This window comes from Bos grunniens, chromosome 10 (assembly GCF_055505025.1).
Source record: "Bos grunniens cultivar Pamir isolate PY7600 chromosome 10, Bosgru_T2T1.0, whole genome shotgun sequence".
In the NCBI taxonomy this organism is placed as follows: Eukaryota; Metazoa; Chordata; class Mammalia; order Artiodactyla; family Bovidae; genus Bos; species Bos grunniens.
In genome coordinates this window covers 45,176,509-45,196,554 of record NC_141174.1, presented here as the reverse complement: position 1 = coordinate 45,196,554, position 20,046 = coordinate 45,176,509, and the positions used below count along the sequence as shown (strand labels likewise).

Here is a 20,046-nt window from a genome sequence, read left to right as displayed (position 1 = left end):
CTCCCTGGAGGCCATAGGCATGGAATGAGGGGGCAAAGCAACAGGAGTTGGTGTTGCAATGATCTGAGCCACCTACCTATACAATCCTACGTCATGGACCTGAGTTCAGTCTCTTACATACCATTTCTATGATAGATTGCTACTGGGCATGCCTAACTTTATAACCAGATAGGTCCAACAGCATCCATATTATGATGAGATCTCAAACTTCATGATCACCTCATTCAGCTTCTACCAAGACTGAGTAGCAAGCCAGAACCTGCTTCTCAAAAGGAGAATGCTGCTGCTGCTGCTAAGTCGCTTCAGTCGTGTCCGACTGTGCGACCCCACAGACAGCAGCCCACCAGGCTCCCCCCGTCCCTGGGATTCTCCAGGCAAGAACACTGGAGTGGGTTGCCATTTCCTTCTCCAATGTGTGAAAGTGAAAAGTGAAAGTGAAGTCGCTCAGTCGTGTCTGACTCCTAGCGACCCCGTGGACTGCAGCCTACCAGGCTCCTCCGCCCATGGGATTTTCCAGGCAAGAGTACTGGAGTGGGGTGCCATTGTCTTCTCCCCAAAAGGAGAATAGTTACTGGCAAAAGAGGACATAGATTTGCTTTAAAATCCTACAGGTCTGCACTGCAATGCTACTGGTGCTCGTCAGAGATTCCATCCAGCTTCCCTGTTTGACACTTCAAGTATCATTGGATCTGTTGGATCATAAGACCCAAGTAGTACAGCAGCTTGTTGTTGCTGATTAGTCACCCCCGTGGACTGTAGCCCACCAGGTTCCTCTGTCCATGGGCTTTCCCCGGCAAGAATACTGCATTGGGTTGCCATTTCCGTCTCCAAGGTATCTTCCCAACCCAGGGACTGAACTCACATCTCCTGCATTGCAGGCAGATCCTTTACCACTGTACCACCTGGGAAATCAGCTCGTGCTGCAGCCTCAACAGCTGCAGAGCCTTCTCTTGTTTTACTCCTAAGTCCACCAGCCTGTAGATGTGTTGAGGTTGCATACTCAGATGTGTATGTTCCCTCCAAAGTGACCTACCAAGTTCGTGCCTCTTTCTTTTTGTAGGTGATACAAGTTACAGCTATTCATCTTTCACCCTGGTGGGGATATTTCAAACTGCTCCAGACCAATGAACCCTCTCAAATTTCACAGCTGATACCAATTCTGTGTCTGCCTGAGTCCATTCAGGAGAAAGAAGCCATGGAGTAACATGAACAGAGAAAGATTAAGTATAAGAAGTACATTAACTATAATAGGGGAGTGGAGTAATGAGGGATTGGCTAGTAAAAAGTGGAGAATTTTAAGTAATATAAGGATGTAGCTATAAGAAACAGCCAAAAGCTGAATAATTCTATTATAGCCACAGTTTAACTGTGCTGGGACTGGCCGTTTCTTTGTCCCATCACTTAGACTGTAGGGTCCTTAAGACCACATGCCTTGTTCTCCATTGTATCTCCAGTGCTAAGGGGGAGACCTAGCACCCCAAAGGCTAGGAGTAAATGAGTGAATGAATGAATGCACGAAAGTAGATAATATTGGTACTCTAGTAGCAACATGCAGGAGAATTATCCTGTTTCCTGTCCCGTATGGCCAGACTCCAACACACACCTGGATGCTTCCATCCAATCGGAGAAAATGCTGATAATACTTTCAAGGGAGTCACCAGTGGAGGGCTGTGTGTAGCCTTTGTCAACCTCTCCTAGTATGAAAGAAAGTGTTGGTGGCTCACTCATGTTCGGCTCATGAACTATAGCCCCCTAGGCTCCTCTGTCCATGGAATTCTTCAGGCAAGAATACCGGAGTGGGTAGCCATTCCCTTCTCCAGGGTACCTTCCCCACCTAGGGATCAAACCCTGGTCTCCTGGATCGCAGGCAGATTCTTCACCATCTGAGCCACCAGGGAACCTCTCCTAAAGGAGAGACAAGTCTAGCCCAGCTGCCCAGACTGTCCCCTCCGGGTTCTTAGTCCCCAAGCCGAAAGCTAAAAACAATAACCCCCAAAGAGTCTCACTCTGGCCCTGACTTCTATGTGAATCCATGCACACCACGGGGCCTCGGCTGTTCGGACCGGAACAAGTGTAGATGGGATTCCCATCAAAGGCGCCTCTCCAGACCTGGGAAAGCAACTGCCTGGGGGCGGGCTGAGCCGAGCCAATGCGAGAAGGGGCGGGGCGTCGGCAGGCCCAGAAAACAGGCCGGGGTCGGACCCCCGGTAGAGGCGGAGCCATGGTGGACCCGTTTAGGGAGCGCACCGCCCGGCTGCTGATGGACTACCTGGAGTTCTGCGCCCGGGAGCCCGGCACTCCAGCTCCTGCGCCGTCCACGCCTGAGGCTGCCGTGCTGCGCCACGTGGCCGCACGTATCCAGGAAGCAAATCGAAACGTCTTGCCCCTATACCGCCGCTGCCGCAGGCACCGCGTCGAGCTGGTGGCCAGGATGGCGCAGAGGCTACTCGACGAAGACCCTGGCCCCAGCTGGGGCCGCGTGGCCTCACTCGTGACCTTCGCGGGGTCGCTGCTGGAGAGGCCACCGCAGACGACCCGACGGCAGGAGAAGAGAGACGACGACGGCGTTAGCAGGGACTGTCGGCTCCTGGTGGCCCTTCTGTGTGCTCAGTTCTGCGAAAGGCACCGCGCCTGGCTGATGGCTAACGGCGGCTGGGTGAGCGCGAAGGACGCGGGGCTGGTGGGCAGCCTGGGACGCGCCCACGCTGCCGGCTAGCAGAGGGACTCCAAGACGCCAGTCCTGTAGGGCATTCGTTTCAGCAGGACTGGGAAGTTTGGGGTGAAGTCTGACTTTCTGTACTGGTAGAGTCAGTTACCGAAACAGGCCTAGCTAGACAGCTCGCATACTAAACCATTCTGAAAAAGCATCAGGCCCTTCCCTTGACCACCTTCCGGTTTTAGGGTGTGCTCGTGTTAGGTCTGGATGCTTTGTTTAGTTAAGTAGATCCCATAGTGATGAAGTCCGCAATGGGGTGACCTGGGCCAGATGGATTCTTTATACAGAACTTTTAGATGCAGCTTTGTTTATGGAGCCCACAGCTCTGCAGGTCAGAGCACCCCAGCCTAAAACATGAGAATGAAAAAGCAGCCCCTGGTCCGTCCCCACATCTCTCAGGAAGCACTAAGGCGGAGGTGTCTGGGGGGGGTGGGGTGTGCACGTGCGCCCTGTGGTGGTGCTGACCTGAGGTTCCTTAACTTCTAATTTACTGCACTTAGCCTTCAATTGTGAGATCGCCTGTCGCCCTGGCTCTCAGCTGTAAGTCATTGATCACTGTGGTCTAGGCTGGAGCAGGAGTTTCACTGCTGCTCCATAACGAAGCCGATGATCAAGCAGAATCTGGCCAGCCTGCAGTAAGAGGGTAGAATGCCCTGCTGGGTTCTGAGCGAGACCCCTGCTTCTTTCTTCTCTTCCTTACTGGACTTGAAGCAATGACTGTAGTGACCCAAGTTACAGAAGAAATGCAGCCAAATTATTAAAACCAGCAATTAAAAACATGATCTAAAAAGCAATTGAAACATAATCGAAAAATAATCTAGGGAAGACACTGCACTGTTTGCAATTTCCTGACAGACCTGTATCGATGAATTGGGTTCCTTTTGTGGAGGAAGGATAGTATTGAGTCAGAACCTTGACCTTATACGAACAGTTTAAGGTGTTAGCATTAATGGCATCCTTTTGAGGGGATGGGGGCGTAGGTCTTCAAACTCTCCAGGCCTGTGAATTATCAGAAACTCACCTGAGCCGTTAGTCTTAACAAGGCATTTGGCCCCCAAGGGCCTTCCACACGAAAGAGGAAGTTGATGGGGAGGTGGTGTTTTTTTTTTTTCCTCAACTTTTGGCTAATCACCATTGAGTAAGAAACAATCTTTTAATATCAAAATGCAGAAACTCTCCAATTGGGTAAAGAAGACGTGCCCACATCTCTCTCAGCTGCAGTTAAAATGCCACAGTCTGGATTTCAGGTCCCTTCCTGCCCATTTTTCTGAATGGAACTACTTGCTTTATTGTCTCAGGAGATACCTTTCAAGTTAGTAATTTGTCATTTTCCCAGATAGCATCTGTTTTGTGATCAGGAAAAAACAGGCTATAGTATTCTACTTTCTTCTTGGGTTTTGAAAGAAGTGAGTGAAAAGATGAGGATTCCTGCTCTAAGTGACAAAATCACGTCCTCTACGTTCTTCTACCTCCTGTGTTAGACAACTTCTTACAAACCCTAACTGAAAGATTCCTAATTACAAGTAACCTACTGGTCAGGACTTTTTTTTAACTTTTTAAATCCAGGAATTGTCTTAGTGCTTCGTCCAGAAGCACTGTGTGTTTAATTGAGTACAGGTTTTGAGTATTATGAAACAATCTAATTCTCTTCTCCCTCCCCTTTTAGGATGGATTTTGTCTCTTCTTCAGCCACTCATTCCAGCCATCTTGGGAAAGACAGCTGGTCTGGTTTTTCCTCTCATACTGGACAGCAATAATCATAATCTACTTCTGGATAAAATTATCGTGAGTTCTAAAATTCTTATTTCTACCTGCCTAACTCTGAGCAACCAAGCAAAATTGAAATGTGAAAGACCAAATCAGAGTAAACCACCTTCTGAGACATTTTTATCTGCATTCATGTAAGGTCGCAAAGAGTCGGACACGACTGAGCGACTGATCTGATCTGATGTAAGGAGTCCTACAGTGTTTCAGCCAGCGTTTTAACTCCTGACAACCCAATATATTGGGACAAAGGCACAAGTGGCTCTTTTTAAAATGGGGGACACAGGGGTCAAAAGGCTTATTGCTCCAAAGAATTACAGAAGAAACTGCTTACCATTAACTACGAAATATGGTGCTATTTGCTACATTTGGATAAGAGTGGATATGCGTCTCTCATCTATCCATGATTTCATGTGCTACTGCTGAGTGATTTATCAAGGCAGTGTGTCTGGGGTGTAAAATGATACCACAAGTTCCCTGAGTTACAGTCTGACAAAGAATGTAATAGTAAATCTTTTTAAAGGAATCCTTTCTAAATTCTTCTTGGTTTCTAGAGTTAATGTATTGAAATTTATTAAATTTTATTTTTTATTTCAATAAATTTTTAAATCTTAAGTTTTAATAAATTTATGCATCTTTTTCAAAAATGTAGTTGGTGTTGCTTGGGATTCAATAAGCCTTTATTCTTAGCAGTAACTTGACAGTTTCCTTTTATTGTCTCTTTAAATATAGCACAGACAATCATTTTAAACATTTAATCAATACACAAGTGCTTAGCAAGTCCTTATCTTTCACCTTCCATTCTGAATTCAGTTCATCAGTTGAAGTTGATGGAAAGAGAAAACTTGAAGCCTCTTAGATACTGTACCTGAGGCCTGTGAATTTAGAAGACAAAAGATAGAAAACAGGAGGAAAACATACATATTTTATTTGTTGCTGTTTTTTACAGGGGACTTTATAGAAAACAAGTGAAAAAGAAACATACTTGGGCTTTGTATACCGTTTTAGCAGAGAATGGAAAATTGTGGAGATATGACTAAACAAGGGATTCCCAGGTGGCTCAGTGGTAGAGAATCTACCTGCCAATGCAGGAAATGCAGGAGATGATGGTTTAATCCCTGTTTGGGGAAGATCCCCTGGAGTAGAAAATGGCAGCCTGCTCCAGTATTCTCACCTAGAAAATTCCATGGACAGAGGAGTGAGTCCATGGGGTCTCAAAAGAGTCCAACACGACTGAGCCACACAAGCATGACTAAACAAAGGGAAGGGGTTGGGCTATCAGGGGTCGTTTTGCATTGGCCAGAAAGTTTGTTTGGGTTTTTCTGTAACATCTTATGAAAAAACCCAAACGCACTTTTTGGCCAACACAATATATTGTGAGACAGTGACTAGGAAATAAATGGGGGAAGCAAATGGAAGATGAGTATTATTTTAGTAAAATTAATGCAGATTCATCTTGGTATTAACTCCCATTGCCAGTAATAGAAGTGTTCTCCCCTTCCTGGTACAAAAAGGCACCTTTCTCACAGGAAATTTATGCCCTCCTTTTAGGCAGGAAGAGGGAGAATAGAGAGCCCTTCCTATATATGCTATTTCTCAGTTTTCTTCAGCTCAAATTAATCAGTATGTCAAAGTGGCATATTTGGGGGTAACATATTCTGATCTGTTTCAGTGGTTAACTGTGAGCATAGTTATCCTGCTGCCCACTGGAATCTGTGTCCATATGTCCTTTTAGAGCCAACATGGACCCAGCCAAGCTTGTCAGCAGCCAGGGGAATAACATCTGTGTGGATAAAAAGCCAGCCTAGATCTGCTTCAGCGATGTCTTCATAGATGAAGCTGTTGCTGATGCTGTTAGAACAAGACTTCGACCAAAAGGAATGGATAAAATGGTTCAAGATGGGAGAGGTAATGAGACCATTACAAACGGTGCTTCCATTCTGAAACAAACACGAATGTTATATCCAGCCACCAGAATGCTGGGAGCTACGGCTCAAGAGAACCAGGGAAGTGGCGCCACATCAGCGGTCGTTGTTTCTGGCTCACACTCTCTCTCCAATTGCTAAAACAACTTTTTTCAGAAATGGATTTATTATTTCTGAGTCATCCTTGAAGGATTTGGAAAAGGGTATTAAAGTCTTGACGTGCCTTGACCTGTGGAACCAAGTGACAGAGGAAAGTTGTTAACAGTGCAACCGCTTCGTTGAACTCAACCATTGTCTCTCAGTATCAAGTGTAAATGCAGGGAGGAGAGCGACAGACCCACCACAGCTGCTGGCGTAGATCTTAGAGATGTCAGAAGCGCTAAGAAACCTGCTAATCCCCTCGAGGGTGTAATGCTAAGTGAAATAAATCAGACAGAAAGACAAATATCGTGTGATCTCTCTTACAGATGGAATCTAAAAAATAATAAAGAACCAAGCTTATAGATAGAATAAGTTGGTGGTTGCCAGAGGTAGGGGGTGGAGGGTGAGAGAAATAGGTAAACTGTCATTTTAAAAAAGAGGCGGGGGCGGGGGGAAAACTTGCTGGGACTGTTCATTGTGAGTTGGTGCAAGGGCCGGTTCTCAACCAAAATGTGGCCAATTCTGACATAAGCAGAATTGAAAAGCCTAAGATTGGGCTTAAAAGCAAATCAGGATAATCAGTGTCTGTTGTGCCCAGATGGACCAAGCCCTGAGGGAAGACAGTCTATGTTCTAAGTGAAGCAAATTTTAAAGATGGATAGAAGTCTCTTCTTAAGACATGATCGTAGTGATCTTAAATTAAGTTTCCTGATCAAAATGAACATTGCAGTAGTTAAGGATATTGAAAGAAACTGGAACCAAGCCACTTGCTCATACTGACCAACTTACTGCTGACATGCTGGGTTTGGGTGAGTGAGCCGAGGGGATCAGTTTACATGATCCTGGCAAACTGCTCCAGGTTACAGGCTGTATAAGCCTAGGAAAAGGTTCCGGTTGTGGTTCCTGGTCCTAACAAACCAGTGCTTGAAGAAGCTGAGCCCTTGATTCATGATGCCCTATGTGTGATTCGTTTTTGAGTGAAGCAGAGAGTTCTTCTTGCAGGAGGGCGTGCTCCAGAAATAGTGGGCCCCATGGTTAACTGGATATGCATGAACGTTGAGTGGTATGAGATCCTACTGCGTTTGTGCCTTTACAGATGTTGAGGCGGTCATTTCATCTACGCTAGCTAAAACTGCTGGGCTGAATCCCATCCCTACAGTAACAGAACAAAAAACAAGCGAAAAACTGGTGTGCCCAAGGAGAAAACGGTAGGCATTAGTGTCCAAAAGGGTGGTATTTCCAGGGCTTTGGAGGAACTGATGGTTCAGCCTTTGTTGGCTTCAGTCAGTGTACTGATACTAGCAACTGAAACTGTCTGGAGCATCCTGCACCTTGATGATGTAAATGCTCAGTGATCTGGATGGTGCTGGCTGGCCCCGTCACGGCCACTGACAGTGTGGCTGGAGTGGACCGCTGCCTTGGTGTCCCTTCTTGTTTGTGAGATTGTTTCCTCTTTACATTCCTGGGCTTGGTCTTCCACTTGGCATTTGCTTGAAATTGTCTTGACACAATGAAAATATTAACTATTTGGTTATAAAATTAAAAAACTGCAGTGTCCCCCCAGGCCTTCCTGGCCATTACTTTACTTGCATTTTACAAACAATTGGACCTGCTTTGTTGCCTCATCTTATGAGCCTTTTCTCTTCAGAACATGCAGTTCTGCTTTCTGTTCTGACTTGTTCAGTATGGCAGGATAAGCTGATTTAACTTTCCATTGCCTTGTGTTTTAGGGTGTTTCTCCCTTTATGGGCTATTGGAAACAATATTGCATGGATTTTGTATATGTGCATAGCCCTGCATTATTATGTCTACAGAAAATAATTCTAGAAAAAGATTGAGTCACAGTTGATGTGTATTAAAATTTAGCTGCTGCCAAATTACTTCTCAAAAGAGGTTCTACCAATCCAAACTTACACCAGGTCAGGGAATGCTTAGCTCTTCACACTCTTGCCAGTGTTAAATCATCCTAAGCTTTTGCCTGTATAGCTTGTGGTATTTGTCACCTTTAGGAAAGTCATTCTTGTCCCAGGACTACAAAGAAAGTATTTTATGTCCTTGGTCATTGATCCATTCTGGAATCCTTTTTAATGTAGTATGTAATAGGGAAGAACAAATCTGACTCCATGCTTGATCTGTTCCTTTTACTAACATTTGTGCTTTGTTGCCAATGCTTAGTCATGCTGCCTCTGCACTTCTTGTAAAAGGGTGTTGCCTACTGTCTGAAATATACAGGATAGCCTATTCTCAGGGCTCTGACTTTTAAGAGTCTATTCATATATAGATAAAAAGTTGCAAGACAGAGAATAATATCTATCTTGTTGGAGGTTTACAGGACCATCATGACCTGACCTATGTGGGAAGCTGCAAGAACAAAGGCTTCCCACACCAAGAAGTTTGCAACAACTAACCTAGCCCCTCCCTCACCTTGCCTTCAAAAGTGCTTTGATGAAACTCTGAGAAGTTCCAGGCTTGAGGATAGGAGCCACCTGTCTCCTTGTAGAGCTCTGCAATAAGTCTTTCTGTGCTCCACACGCTGTCATTTCGATTTGTCTGGCTTCACTGTGTGTGGGGCACTTGAACTTGCATTTGGTAGCAGCATGAAGTAGGACATAGTCCTTCCAAAAGAAGAGTTGGGGTAGTATTTCAGCCTTGTTTATAGATGGTCCATTTTTTCCTAGCTAATTTGAATGTATTATCTAGTTTGTAGACTTATCTTTTTCTTTACTAACAGTGCTGTCTCAATTACTATGTGTTTATAGCATATTTGAACATCTGGTTTTATAGTTTAATCTCCTCCACCATTCTTCTTTAAAAAAAAAAATCTTTGGCTATTTTTGTGAATTAAGATAAATTCTAAAAACCAGTTAATAAAGAATCCACTAAGACTTCTCTTTAGGATTTTGAATAGAATGGGATTAGATTATAAATCAATTTGGAAATAAGTAATATGTTTACAATATTGCATTTTCCCTTCTAAGAATATGAACTTCTGTTCCATTTATTTAGGTCTTTTACAGTTTTCTTCACATAGGTCCTGTGTCCTTGCCAGACGTATTCCAGCTCTTTGACTTACGTCACCATTGGGAATAGAATCTGGAAAGAATGTTTTGCCTTCCCACAGAGAAGAGGTCACAGAACAGAGGTCAGAGATTGGGGGCGGGATGGAGTGTGGAGAAATAGTTTTGATGACATGACTGAAATCTCATAATTTGAGTGTGCCTAAAGCTACTTGGGGCTTGATAAATTTCCTTTTTGGCTTAAACTGATTTTTTTCTAATTTTTTTAACTTTTTATTTCTTTTTGGCGTTTACTTGATAAACAATGTTGTGTTAGTTTCAGATGTACAGCAAAGTGATTCAGCTAGCATAAATATGTGTCTATTCTTCAAATTCTTTTCCCATCTAGCTTATTAAATATTATTGAGCAGAGTTCCTTATTATTGAGCAGTAGGTCCTTATTGTTTATTGATTTTATATATAGTAATATGTGTATGTTAATCACAAACTCCCTAACTATCCTTCCCATCCCCCCTACCCCCCACGCCCCACACCCTCACCCATTCCCCTCCGGTAACCAAAAGCTTGTTCTCTAAGACTGTGAATCTGTTTCTGTTTTGTAAATTCATTTGTGCCATTTTTTAGATTCCCCATATAAGCGACATTACATATTTGTCTTTGTCTGACTTCACTCAGTATGACAATCTGTAGGTCCGTCACTGTTGCTGCAGATGGCATTGTTTCATTCTTTTTTTAAAGATTTTTTAAAAAGTGAATCCTTTTTAAAGTATTTATTGAATTTGTTACAATATTGCTTCTGTTTTATGTTTTAGTTTTTTGGCCTCAAGGCGTATGGGGTCTTAGCTCCCTGACTAGGGATTGAACTTTCACCTCCTGCATTTGAAGGCAACGTCGTAACCACTGGACCACCAGAGAAGTCACTATTCCGTTCTTTCTAATGGCTGAGTAATATTCCGTGGAATATACGTGCCACATAGTCCACCCATTCTTCTGTCAGTGGACGTGTAGGGTGCTTCCATGTTTGGGCTATTTTAAACAGTGCTGCAGTGAACACTGGGGTGCATGTGTCCTTTCAGATCATGTTTTTCTCCAGATGTGTGCCCATGAATGGGATTGCAGAATCGTACAGCAACTGTTTTTAGTTTTTTAAGCATAATTTTTTAGAATTTATTTTTAATTGGAGGAAAATTGCTTTACAGTGTTGTGTTGATTTCTGCCATACAACAGCATGAATCAGCCATAAATATACATATATCCCCTCTTTCTCAACCTGCACCCCCACCAGCTCCGCAGCCCACCCTGCTAAGTCATCACAGAGCACTGGGCTGAGCTCCCTGTGTTGTACAGCAGCTTCCCACTAGCTAGCTATTTTACACACTGTAATGTATATGTTTCAGTACTACTCACTCAGTCTGTCCCACCCTTCCCTTAGCCAGCAGTGTTCACAAGTCCATTCTCTACATCTGCTTCCTATTCCTGACTCGCAAATAGGCTCATCAGTACCATTTTTCTAGATTCCATCAGTCAGTTCAGTTCAGTCACTCAGTCATGTCCAACTCTTTGCAACCCCTTGAATCCCAGCACGCCAGGCCTCCCTGTCCATCACCAACTCCCAGAGATCACTCAGAATCACCTCCATCGAGTCAGTGATGCCATCAGCCATCTCATCCTCTGTTGTCCCCTTCTCCTCCTGCCCCCAATCCCTCCCAGCATCAGGGTCTTTTCCAATGAGTCAACTCTTCGCATGAGGTGACCAAAGTACTGAAGTTTCAGCTTTAGCATCATTCTTTCCAAAGAAATCCCAGGGCTGATCTCCTTCAGAATGGACTGGTTGGATCTCCTTGCAGTCCATGGGACTCTCAAGAGTCTTCTCCAACACCACACTTCAAAAGCATCAATTCTTTGGCACTCAGCTTTCTTCACAGTCCAACTCTTACATCCATACATGACCACTGGAAAAACCATAGCCTTGACTAGACGGACCTTTGTTGGCAAAGTAATGTCTCTGCTTTTCAATATGCTATCTAGGTTGGTCATAACTTTCCTTCCAAGGAGTAAGCATCTTTTAATTTCATGGCTGCAATCACCATCTGCAGTGATTTGGATCCCAGAAAAATAAAGTCTGACACTGTTTCCCCATCTATTTCCCATGAAGTGATGGGACCAGATGCCATGATCTTCATTTTCTGAATATTGAGCTTTAAGCCAACTTTTTTACTCTCCTCTTTCACTTTCATCAAGAGGCTTTTTAGTTCCTCTTCACTTTCTGCCATAAGGGTGGTGTCATCTGCATATCTGAGGTTATTGGTATTTCTCCTGGCAGTCTTGATTCCAGCTTGTGCTTCTTCCAGCTCAGCGTTTCTCATGATATACTCTGCATAGAAGTTAAATAAGCAGGGTGACAATATACAGCCTTGACGTACTCCTTTTCCTATTTCAAACCAGTCTGTTGTTCCATGTCCAGTTCTAACTGTTGCTTCCTGACCTGCATACAAATTTCTCAAGAGGCAGGTCAGATGGTCTGGTATTCCCACCTCTTTCAGAATTTTCCACAGTTTATTGTGATCCACACAGTCAAAGGCTTTGGCATAGTCAATAAAGCAGAAATAGGTGTTTTTCTGGAACTCTCTTGCTTTTTCCATGATCCAGCAGACGTTGGCAATTTGGTCTCTGGTTCCTCTGCCTTTTCTAAAACCAGCTTGAACATCTGGAAGTTCACAGTTCACGTATTGCTGAAGCCTGGCTTGGAGAATTTTGAGCATTACTTTACTAGTAATTTGTGTCCATTGAGTCACTGATGCCATCCAACCATCTCATCCTCTGTCATCCCCTTCTCCTCCTGCCTTCAATCCTTCCCAGCATCAGCATCTTTTCAAATGAGTCAGCCCTTCGCATCAGGTAGCCAAAGTATTGGAGCTTCAGATTCAGCATCAGTCCTTCCAGTGAACATTCAGGACTGATTTCCTTTAGGATGGACTGGTTGGATCTTCTTGCAGTTCAAGGGACTCTCAAGAGTCTTCTCCAACACCACAGTTCAAAAGCATCAATGCTTTGGTGCTCAGCCTTCTGTATAGTCCAATTCTCACATCCATACATGACCATTGGAAAAACCATAGCCTTGACTAGATGGACCTTTGTTGGCAAAGTAATGTCTCTGCTTTTTAATATGCTATCTGCTACTGCTGCTAAGGTGCTTCAGTCGTGTCCGACTCTGTGCGACCCCATAGACGGCAGCCCACCAGGCTCTGCCCTCCCTGGGATTCTCCAGGCAAGAACATTGGAGTGTGTTGCCATTTCCTTCTCCAATGCGTGAAAAGTGAAAGTGAAGTCGCTCAGTGGTGTCCGACTCTATGCGACCCCATGGACTGCAGGCCACCAGGCTCCTCTGTCCATAGGATTTTCCAGGCAAGAATACTGGAGTGGGTTGCCATTGCCTTCTCCAATATGCTATCTAGGTTGGTCATAACTTTCCTTCCAAGGAGCAAGCGTCTTTTAATTTCATGACTGCAGTTACCATCTGCAGTGATTTTGGAGCCAAAAATAAATAAATAAATTCAGCCACTGTGTTGACTGTTTCCCCATCTATTTGCCATGAAGTGATGGAACCAGATGCCATGATCTTAGTTTTCTGAATGTTGAACTTTAAGCCAACTTTTTCATTCTCCTGTTTCACTATTATCAAGAGACTCTTTAGTTCTTCACTTTCTGCCATAAGGGTGGTGTCATCTGCATATCTGACATTATTGATATTTCTCCTGGCAATCTTGATTCCAGGTTGTGCTTCTTCCAGCGCATCATTTCTCATTATGTACTCTGCATATAAGTTAAATAAGGAAGGTGACAATATACAGCCTTGAGGTACTCCTTTTCCTATTTGGAACCAGTCTGTTGTTCCATGTCCAGTTCTAACTGTTGCTTCCTGACCTGCATACAGATTTCTCAAGAAGCAGGTTAGGTGGTCTGGTATGCCCATCTCTTTCAGAATTTTCCACAGTTTATTGTGATCCACATAGTCAAAGACTTTGGCATAGTCAATAAAGCAGAAATAGATGTTTTTCTGGAACTCGCTTGCTTTTTTCGATGATCCAGCAGATGTTGGCAATTTGATCTCTGGTTCCTCTGCCTTTTTCTAAAACCAGCTTGAACATCTGTAGTTCACGGTTCATGTATTGCTGAAGCCTGGCTTGGAGAATTTTAAGCATTACTTTACTAGCGTGTGAGATGAGTGCAATTGTGTGGTAGTTTGAGCATTCTTTGGCATTGCCTTTCTTTGGGATTGGAATGAAAACTGACCTTTTCCAGTCCTGTGGCCACTGCCGAGTTTTCCAAGTTTGCTGGCCTATTGAGTGCAGCAGTTTCACAGCATCATCTTCCAGGATTTGTAATAGCTCAACTGGAATTCCATCACCTCCACTAGCTTTGTTCGTAGTGATGCTTTCTAAGGCCCACTTGACTTCACATTCCAGGATGTCTGGCTCTAGGTGAGTGATCACACCATCATGATTATCTTGGTCATGAAGATCTTTTTTGTACAGTTCTTCTGTGTACCACCTCTTCTTAATATCTTCTGCTTCTGTTAGGTCCATATCATTTCTGTCCTTTATCGAGCCCATCTTTGCCTGAAATGTTCCCTTGGTATCTCTAATTTTCTTGAAGAGATCTCTAGTCTTTCCCATTCTGTTGTTTTCCTCTTTTTCTTTGCATTGATCACTGAGGAAGGCTTTCTTATCTCTTCTTGCTAGTCTTTGGAACTCTGCATTCAGATGCTTATATCTTTCCTTTTCTCCTTTGCTTTTCGCTTCTCTCCTTTTCACAGCTATTTGTAAGGCCTCCTCAGACAGCCATTTTGCTTTTTTGCATTTCTTTTCCATGAGAACGGTCTTGATCCCTGTCTCCTGTACAATGTCACAAACCTCCGTCCATAGTTCATCAGGCACTCTGTCTATCAGATCTAGTCCCTTAGATCTATTTCTCACTTCCACTGTATAGTCATGAGGGATTTGATTTAGGTCATACCTGAATGGTCTAGTGGTTTTTCTCCACTTTCTTCAACTTAAGTCTGAATTTGGCATAAGGAGTTCATGATCTGAGCCACAATCAGCTCCCAGTCTTGTTTTTGCTGACTGTATAGAGCTTCTCCATCTTTGGCTGCAAGAATATAATCAATCTGATTTCGGTGTTGACCATGTGGTGATGTCCATGTGTAGAGTCTTCTCTTGTGTTTTTGGAAGAGGGTGTTTGCTATGACCAGTGCATTCTCTTGGCAGAACTCTATTCGCTTTTGCCCTGCTTCATTCTATACTCCAAAGCCAAATTTGCCTGTTACTCCAGGTGTTTCTTGACTTCCTACTTTTGCATTCCAGTCCCCTATAATGAAAAGGACATCTTTTTTGGGTGTTAGTTCTAGAGATATAATTGGAATATAACATCAGTTTTAGGTGTACAACATAGTGATTACATATATATTAATATGTGTATAATATATATAATGCAAAATGATTATCACAATAAGTTAACTTCCATCACCTCATAAAGTTAACAGATTTTTTCCTATGATGAAAAATTTTAAGACCTACTCTCTTAGCAGCTTACAGTTCTGCAATGCAGTGTTATCAATTATACTCAGATACATTACATCCTCAGGACTTACTGTACAACTGGAAGTTTGTACCTTTTCACCACCTTCTATTTTCCCCACCAATAGCCACCTCCTCTGACTACTACCAATCAGTTCTCTGTATCTATGAGTTTTGGATTTTTATTTATTTTTTATTAATTTTTTTTGATGTTTGTGTACCTTTTTATTCCAAATCTACCTTGCTTAACAAACTTCCCCCATCCCAAATAAGGTGACACATAGAAACAGTCTTGATATCAACCTGTGTTATAGATTCGCTTTGCTATTTCTTTGGTTTGAGAAGATATTGGGGCTTACATTTGGAAAAATAAATGAAAGGATAAACTGAAAGAACTATTACATTTTATTTAAAGGTTTTAAAAGATACGGAGCAGAGCTCACAAAAGTTACCTGAATCATTAAAAACCATAAAGTTGGAGAATGTTTTTTTTTTTTTTTAATATAAATTTATTTATTTTCACAATGGACTTTATTATTATTTTTTTTAATGAGAACGGTTTTTTAAAAGAGTAGATACCAACATAGCTTTAAGGAAGAGGATAACCTGTAAGTATTTTAAATTGCTGAAGAAAGCAAAAGAAGACTTAAGATCTGAAGGATAAAAGTTACATTTATAAACATGCTAAAGAATACATTAAAAGAAATAAAAAAGAATGAAGAAACTATACTGTGTCTTAATTCTATTATACATGAACATCATTTTCATGGGACTCTACAGTCCACTTCAGCAATATTCATACAACAAAAACAATGACTGAGAGAGCTTCAACACTCTTTGGAGCTGGCTATTATAGAATTCATCCTGTATATAGGGTATGCATGAAAAACATCCTGGAAACTCAGAATATCTGCACACAAAATTGCACTTCTTGGTCTTGAATCTGGTAGAGTTGGGGTCAGCTACAACTTGAAGCTTACCATTGTGGGATGGGAGAGCAATTTGAACTCAAGGGGCACTTTGCTATAGTTAAATATTCTATAAGCTTCCCTCAATGCCACATATCTACTGAGAATTAAAGAGTAAATGAAATTTTCTAACCAGTTACAAGAATCCATGTAATAAAGGGTAACGCTACAGGATTTATACATACTCAGTTTTCTTAAAGCCATAGACTTTATTATAGAAAGTAGAAAGAAAATGGCATTAATAGATCAAGCACATGAATTCCAGAATACTGAATTCCTTTTCCTCTTTTTTTTTTTAATTTCTTTTCCTCTTGCTTAACAACCAGTTAAATCCATGGATTATAAAATTACATCCATGACAAAAATTTTAGTGTTTTGCGTATTGTCAAAGACCACTATCTAAAAAAAAAAAAAAAAGACCACTATCTTTACCTGAGTGTCCCATTAACTTTAACCTAGAGCTATTTTTTAACTGTCTATAAAGTTTCTTTTCAAATAATTTATTAATTATAACAACTGGGAAGAGCCGTGTGAGGACCTGAATACTTCAGCCAAGCAGTGCAGACAACAAACTTCCTTCAAACCTGCTCTCCTGCCGGGATTTTTATATACTTAAATAACCATTCTCCCTCACTTCTGCAGGGCTACCAGAAGACAGTGGCATTTCTTGGCCATCACAAGTCTTAGGTAGAATCTTCTCTGTTCCTCGATGTTTGGACAAAGGCTTCTGGACATGAAGTTCATGCCTCTGGTAACTCGGTAATGTTCTCAATAAGAGAGATCTCCAATTCGGGTAAAAGTCACTGAAAGACATCCAGCATGTAGGAAGCACTGTTTGATGCCTCTAGTGATTAGTGGATTAAGGACATCACCCTTTTCCTTACCCCCAGCAGCTGTTAGGCAGGTGATGAACTCTTTAGACAGAGAGGACAGCTCTTGACACAACAAAACTGTCATCTGGCAAAGGGCTCTTCTCCTTTCTATGGTTGTTACTTCCTGCTTCTAGCCATGCAGAACCAGAGCAGCTGTTTTGTGAAGCAGTTCAATTGAGCAGGCAGGCAGTTCTGCTAGGCTCCAGATTGCAAATGCATGGATATCCTCTATTGAATTGTTATTGATTTGCTCAGATTTTTCTGCTTCCAACTGTTTTTTCTTCTTCTTCCTCTCTTCCACTTGTTTGGCCAGGGATGTCCTGATCCATTCATAGGCTGTATTTCTTGCCCTGGCAAGTTTCTCTTGTTTGGAGGAGACATGCAGCTGAGAAAATAGCTCTGTTCTCTCTTTGGTAAAGTCTTCATTCCCTTTCTTCTCTTCCTCCTCTTCCTCATAGAACTCTGCTAGGGAAAATGCTTCTTTGAGTTGCTCCAGTTCAAGTTTTAGAGTCTCTAATTTTTCTCAGATAATTAAGAATAGATTTCACCTTTATTTCACTTTCTCGAGAGGGCATCTCCAGAGCTTCTATATGTGAAAGGCCTTGAAATTCATCAAAGGGTAGCCCATAATGAATTTTCTTGTCTGTTTCCATGGTAACCTCATTGGAAGTCTGTAGCTCTTCTTTCTCCTTTGCCTCTTGTAAAACCTGAGACAGTGTAGATCAGAAGTCTGGTTCATCAGGCCCTTGGTTCTTTTAAATCCAGGATCCCCTTCTGCTATTACATCCCTTGTCTTTTTCCCAATGAATTCTAAGGCATCCAAACTCCCAGTGATAACACTCTTTCCTGTTCTCTGAACAGCAGTAGAGATGGTCGAGAATACCCCAAATGGCCCACTCATTGGAGAGGACTTTCCATTCTCTTTGGCATTTGTCTCTCCTATTGCATACTGGACTTCAGTTGAAATTTCACTGGGACTAGGGATTCCAAGGGAGGCCTCTGCCTTCTCAATGACATTTGAAATACCTTGTCCTACCTGAGGCTGAGGAGAGCAAGGACTTGCCCCAGCTGCCCCAATAGCCCCATCCAGACTTGGGTACATCTTTGGAAACAGTCTCTTGGCCTGCAGCTTGTGATGCCTGAATAGGGAGAACTTCTGTCTCAAGGTCACTGGAACATTTGGACTCTGGTCTTTTCTGAGTAGAAGCTATAGATTCTGATTTACTCTGACTTGACACTAGTCAACTGACTCAAAAGTCTTGGCTGAAGTTGAGAAGATGATAAGTTCTCATCTTCATGGATGGGAGTTGCTTCAGTTATCACTGCAGTCTCAAGATCATCTTTATCTGACATGATTAGATCATTGCCCAGGCCACCTCCTCCCTCACCACAGCCACAGCCGCCTCCTCGGAGCTGCTCCTACTTATTTTTTATTAAATTTTAATGCAGTATAATTGCTTTACAGTGTTTTAGTCTCTGTTGTACAGAAAGTGAATCAGCTACATGTTTATATATGTCCCCTGTCATTGGATTTCCTTCCATTTAGGTCACCATAGACCATTGAGTAGAGTTCCCTGAGCATTTCACTAGATTCTCATTATTTATGTATTTTATGCATAGTACCAATAGTACACATATGTCAATCCCAATTTCACAGTTCATTCCACCCCACCTCCTCCATCTTGGTGTCCATACGTTTGTTCTCTGTGTGTGTATGAGTGCAAATAGGATCATCTATACCATTTTCCTAGATTCCATGTCCATGAGTTAGTATACGATATTTGCTTTTCTCTTTCTGACATAGTGAACTCTATATGACTGTCTGTAGGTCCATTCATGTCTCTGCAAATGACACAGTTTCACTCCTTTTTCTAACTAAGTAATATTCCATTGTGTATTTGTACCACATCTTCTTTATCTATTCCTCTGTTAATGGAAATTTACCTTGCTCCCCTCTCCTAGATATTGTAAATAGTGCTGCAGTGAACAATGGTGTGGATGTATCTTTTGAATTATGGTTTTCATTGTGTATTTGCCCAGAAGTGGGATTGCAGGGTTATATGGTAGTTATATATATATATATTTTTGCATAAAAACAGCACATTTATTTTTAACTGAAAGCAAAAGATAATAAAAGAATGATAAATATTCCATAGATTTGAATTTACCAAATGAAAATGCTTGATTCTTTTAGCAAATTAATAGGTATGTCTTAAATGTTTAGGGTATTTATCTCACCTCTGTGAGCATTATTCTAATTAGCATTTTAAATCTTGGAAAAAGAGCTAAAATCAACACAGGGAATTTAACAGAGTTAAGTGAAGGTTACACATTCATAAAGCAAATAAATTCCAGGATTAGGTAACTCAAAAAAAAAATATTAACTATAGGAAGGTGTGAGCTGAGTCAGACAACTCAGTAATAATTCATTTGAAAAGATCTAAGAACTTAGGCAATAAGTTCAAGGTAAGAGAAAAAGGTGTGGTAAATATGTTTTCAATACATATACTTTAACCTAATTAATTAACACTTGGGGATTAATCTACAATTGAGTGTTGACATCTACATATTATATTTAAAAATGAGTATCACCTCAATGGCAAAATCTTTGCTAGATACTACAGAGAATGAAAAGCAAGGAAAAACGTATATTCCCTAGAAGAATAATCATTGTGGGAGGTCGTAGGAAAGTTGAGTGAAGTGTCAAGTACACTAATAGTAAAAATACAAAGTCGATTCAGAAGTGAGAAAAATGCATTCAAAAGAATGTTTAGATAAGCCAGCTTGAAGTGTATCAACATATTATATATAGGAAATATTATATATAGAAAGTCTGAGCTCAGAACTCACTTCTTATTTGAATAGGTTATAGAAAAAAAGGCTAGTTTGCAAAGCAATATAAAAGAAAACAAAAGGAAATTGATAGGTTGGAAGAAAGCAAAAGAATAAAATTACTGAATGTTTGATTCCTAGAACATTAAGGAAACAGAAAAGTCATGAATTAAACAAGGAGATTTTCCAAAAGAAAAATATAGGTTTGGAATTCAAGAGAATATCTCCACAGCTT

At 41.7% G+C, this 20,046-nt stretch overlaps 1 protein-coding gene and 1 pseudogene across 5 annotated transcripts; one reads left to right on the top strand and one right to left on the bottom strand.

Moving 5' to 3' along the window:
- The first annotated feature begins 1,996 nt into the window (after window positions 1-1,996).
- On the top strand, window positions 1,997-13,124 carry BCL2L10 (BCL2 like 10). 5 transcript variants are annotated; one of them, XR_015134487.1, is made up of 5 exons: window positions 2,164-2,656; window positions 4,383-4,501; window positions 7,643-7,754; window positions 9,564-9,688; window positions 10,376-13,124. XR_015134487.1 is itself a non-coding variant. In XM_086320962.1 (3 exons), the coding sequence occupies exons 1-3, from the start codon at window positions 2,222-2,224 to the stop codon at window positions 6,286-6,288; spliced, it is 627 nt and encodes a 208-aa protein (XP_086177088.1). In that variant the 5' UTR covers window positions 2,164-2,221; the 3' UTR covers window positions 6,289-6,850. The 5 variants fall into 5 exon arrangements, 3 of the variants coding, with proteins under 3 accessions (XP_086177090.1, XP_086177088.1, XP_086177089.1); XR_015134486.1 differs by lacking the exon at window positions 10,376-13,124 and having other exon boundaries at window positions 9,564-10,263; XM_086320962.1 differs by lacking the exons at window positions 7,643-7,754; window positions 9,564-9,688; window positions 10,376-13,124 and adding an exon at window positions 6,216-6,850.
- Window positions 13,125-16,597: 3,473 nt separating this feature from the next.
- On the bottom strand, window positions 16,598-18,362 carry LOC147364460 (protein FAM114A2 pseudogene; annotated as a pseudogene).
- Window positions 18,363-20,046: the final 1,684 nt, after the last annotated feature.

Bases quoted from the DNA above. Each gene is read 5' to 3' on its own strand.
- BCL2L10 (XM_086320964.1), top strand. From the start codon at position 2,150: ATGCGAGAAGGGGCGGGGCGTCGGCAGGCCCAGAAAACAGGCCGGGGT. The intron at 2,657-4,382 runs GTGAGCGCGAAG...CTCCCCTTTTAG, and splicing joins TGATGGCTAACGGCGGCTGG to GATGGATTTTGTCTCTTCTT.